The sequence below is a fragment of the Alligator sinensis genome, unplaced genomic scaffold (assembly GCF_000455745.1).
Source record: "Alligator sinensis unplaced genomic scaffold, ASM45574v1 scaffold442_1, whole genome shotgun sequence".
Classification (NCBI taxonomy): Eukaryota; Metazoa; Chordata; order Crocodylia; family Alligatoridae; genus Alligator; species Alligator sinensis.
In genome coordinates this window covers 7,990,550-7,994,444 of record NW_005841829.1, presented here as the reverse complement: position 1 = coordinate 7,994,444, position 3,895 = coordinate 7,990,550, and the positions used below count along the sequence as shown (strand labels likewise).

The 3,895-nt window shown below is 51.7% G+C and overlaps 1 protein-coding gene across 1 annotated transcript in view; it reads right to left on the bottom strand.

Annotated features, from left to right (window-relative positions):
- Nucleotides 1-3,895, bottom strand: part of SLC6A5 (solute carrier family 6 member 5) — a 55,952-nt gene that overhangs the window by 48,695 nt on the left and 3,362 nt on the right. The window contains exons 4-5 of the mRNA XM_025200460.1: nt 3,036-3,174; nt 137-268 (exon numbers count right to left, since the gene is read on the bottom strand). Of these exons, the coding sequence (XP_025056245.1) occupies nt 137-268; nt 3,036-3,174 (271 nt within the window). The remainder of the gene's footprint in view (nt 1-136; nt 269-3,035; nt 3,175-3,895) is intronic.

Genomic DNA, 3,895 nt, shown 5'->3' with positions numbered 1-3,895 from the left:
AGAGCGTTTCAAGGTCAAAGCAGGACCGCATTGCACAACCCGGGGGAGGTAGCAGCGCCACCCCAACCATGTCCCTGGAGCTTCTCAAAGGAAGATGTTTCCAAGCTATAGAGGGCTTTTTGTTTGCTCGGCTCACCTTGTAAGGCAGGAATGGCTTTCCAGACAGACACGGGTCCCTGACTAGCAAACTGCCCCAGTGACACTTCCAAGAGGAAAATGGGAATCCCAGCTAGAGCCAGCATCATCAGGTAGGGGATGAGAAACGCACCTTGAGGGGAAGAGAAGGCAAATCTGAGCTCGTGGGGGCGGGGGGGGGGGGGGGGGGAAGGTGGGACCACACAGTTCTCAGGGCAACCAGGACCTGTGGACTAAGGAAGCCCTGAGCAAACCCACTCCACTGGAGCCGTCTAGGAAAACTGAGGCTGTGCACCCATGGCTGGACGCGGACTGAGTGTCCGTCTGACTCGGGCACCTCCCAGATCCCATGCTCTCCAGGGTGTTTGACTAGCTCAAATGGGGTATCAGAGGGTTTCCTCGCCTTCCCTATTGATCTGGCCCACTTCTAGGGTGTCCAGAGCAGCGCTCCAGGCTCTAGTCTTTGGGATGGAAAGGAAAGCCAGGCTCGCTGCAGGTGGTGACGCTAATTAATTAAATCAGAGTTAATTTCCCTCATCAGCTCCAACTGCGCCCTGCTTGGTTTGTCGAAGGGAACGGGGCTCAGGGTAGCGTGGTGGTCAGGAGGAGGAGGAGGAAACCAGGCAGCACCAGCCCCGGACTGTACTGTAGGAAAGGTGTCTACCCCGGAGCCTAGCCAAGCAAGCGTGTTCTCCCTAGGACAGGGAAAGCCCCTGTATCTCGGAGCTCTAGGATCAGATTGCATTCAACAGTGATTAGGCAACGCCAGGGACCTTCGCGGCAGGAACTGTGCATCTACACATGGATTGCCATGTACTGGGGGTCAGACCATGGGGCCGTTTTACCCAGAGAGTGGATGCTGAAAGGGAGAGCCCAGGAGGGGGGTATTCCCCTCCCTGCTCCTCTCTCACTTGCAGCCTCCAGTATTTAAGGTCTAGGAAGCTCTGATTCAGAGGCTGTGCCCCTCGCTCCCACGGCCAATAGGTACTGGAGCCCCTTTCCTCCACAAATGTCTCCAATCCCTTGGGTCGTTTATTTTCTCTCTGCTGTAGATTTTTGCTATTGTGTTGAAGAGGGCAAAAGCGTACTAATTAGGAACGATCCCCGGGGTATCTTTCCAAAGCAGTGGTGCAGATCTGAACTGTTCCTGATCTCCTTAGTCTCAGCTACCGTGGTAGAACAGCACTAGGAGGGGGTGAGAGGGGAGCGCCAGCGCAACCCGGGACATTACACAGCGGATCCCATAACGCACCCGCACTCGCACCATCCGACCTGGAGCTCAGTGCCCAATGCGGCACTGAGCACAGCAGGAGAAAATGCAGACCCAGGCTTTATTATAATACCTGCCCAGATCGCTGCGCTTTAAAGAAAAGACGCGGTTCCGTGAGATCTTTGATGCCCCGTAGTTGCAGCAAACCCTAATACGTGGGGGGAAATTTGGTAATTTAAAGGGGTGTTGGAAATCCACGTCAAATTTCCATGCACACTTATTTGTGTTCCGCAGAGAGGATCAGCCCAGTGCTCATTTAAAGAGTTCACAACGAAATTCCCTCGAAGTGGATTTTGTTCTTCCTCAAACGGAAGGAGCCTTATATGAGGCTTTAAACAATTACAGTGTCCAGGCATATTCAGACAATATAAATATAACCCAGGCAGCAGTTTCACGATTACCACAATTGTGTGTGTGTGTGTGTGTGTGTATTAGATAGATAGATAGATAGATAGATAGATAGATAGATAGATAGATTCTTAAAAACCTCCAAGGACTCTCCATCCTTCGAGGTTTTTAGGACCCTGCTAGACAAAGCTTTGGTTGGGATGATCTAGTTGGGGATGGTCCTGTTTTGAGCAGGGGGTTAGACTAGATGACCTCCTGAAGTCCTTTCCAACCTTCATTTTTTATGATTCTATAAATAGAGATTTCTGTATAGCTATCGCTATAGAAATTTCTATATGGCTATCTCTATAGAGATTTCAATATATAGCGAGATATCAATATAGATATAGATATTATATAATAATTGTATATATTTAATTGGATTGTATTATGCATTTAATTGGATGATATATATTTATGGATTATGTATAGATTTAATTGGATATCAAGAAAACTAGCGATAATCGAAAGTTCAACCTGTGCGCACCCTCACTGAACTGAGTAAAAAAAAAAAAATCCCCTCTTTTTAGCCTAGCCAGATGTCCCCCCACCAAGTGAACTGTGATAATAAAAAGCGAGCTGAATTTTAACAAATGGGATTTACGCATCCGTTCTCCCCCGCATTGATTTTATGTCCTGGGCTGATCATTATTCGGACTGTTGAAAATTACTCTTTTTTTTTTCCAGTTGGGTTTCAAAAAGGTATTGGCAGCACAACTGGAAACCCTCCCATGCCCTGGTTGCGACTATGATCTTGCAAAGCTCTCCCCTCTGTTTTCTACGTGCTTCTCCATCTCCTGTTCTCACTTTGCTGTCCAACCCCACGGGTTTAGATTAAACCCTCTGCACACAATTGACGTGAAACCTGAGTGTTTTGGGGGGTTATGGGGGGGTTGTTTTATTTTTCTCTTTGCCCGGAAAGATTCTTTGCACGGATCTGATCCACTCGTTTTGTCCATTCTCCTCCCTGCCTGGGCAGCATTAGGTAGGTGCACATGTGAAGGGGCAACACCGAGTGCAGCTCACCACCATTCAGACACGAAGATGCTGTTATTAGTGAGCAGCTTCAACGCAACCCCCACCCCCCTCTCGCCCCCCAACCATGTGCCTGAGGATTTGAATTTAAAACCTTGCGGTCCTCTGGATGCGTGTTAAATGTCTCCCCCTTCTCCCTCCCCCGCTATGTGCCAGAGCAGTATCACTTGCAGGGCTGCAGGGTGTAGAAAGACAGGAAAAGCCATACCTCCCCCATTCTTAAAGGCCAGGTACGGGAACCTCCAGACATTGCCCAGCCCCACTGCATAACCCACCATGGAGAGGATGAAGTCCAGCTTGCTAGACCAGTTCCCTCGGGCTTTATTCTCATCCCCTTCTTCGTCATCCTGAAGAGGGGAAGGGGGGAAAAACAGTCACACGAGAGACAGCCGCTGTCGCAACCACCCATCTCAACTGGGTCCAGTAGCAAGAGGTGGTTAGAAGGCAGTGGGAAGAGACCCCCAACCCCAGGGCAAGGATTTCTCAGCAGATCTCGGGTGTCCCCCCTCTGTCACCCTACCCCCAACCATCAGATGGGTCCTGGTGCTTCTGAGGGGGGGCGGGGGTACCATATACGCCTTGCTGACCCCTGAGCCAGGGAGGAATCACTGGCCCCTGGGACAGGGGAAGGATCATTGAGCTTTAGTGACTGCAAAAGAAGATCTCGAGAGCCCAATCCCATGTCCCTGATAGCCCCAGGGCCTGGGAGTGAAACACCAATTGGCTTCCCCAGCTCCAGGCCCAGCAGGAGGTCCCAGGGGGCTGCTTTGCCTCCTAGCTCCCCAGTGCCCACCCATGCATATGGGCAGGGGCGAGCCCCGAATCCGCGGCCAGGGGAAGACTGGCACCGGCTGGGAGGAGAGGTCCAGCTCCGGGCAGGGGGACCCAGGGCAGGGGAACAGGTGCCTGCCCAGCGATCCTAAATAAGCGTGATCTGCCCACCAGGCAGCGATTGCTTTGGAAGCTCTTGGGGGTCGCGGGGCCGGGGGTTGCTTTGGTGGGTCGATGGCTTGGTTGCAGGAAGCGACACCCCCAGGGCCGGGGGGCACTGATACCAGAACAAGGCGG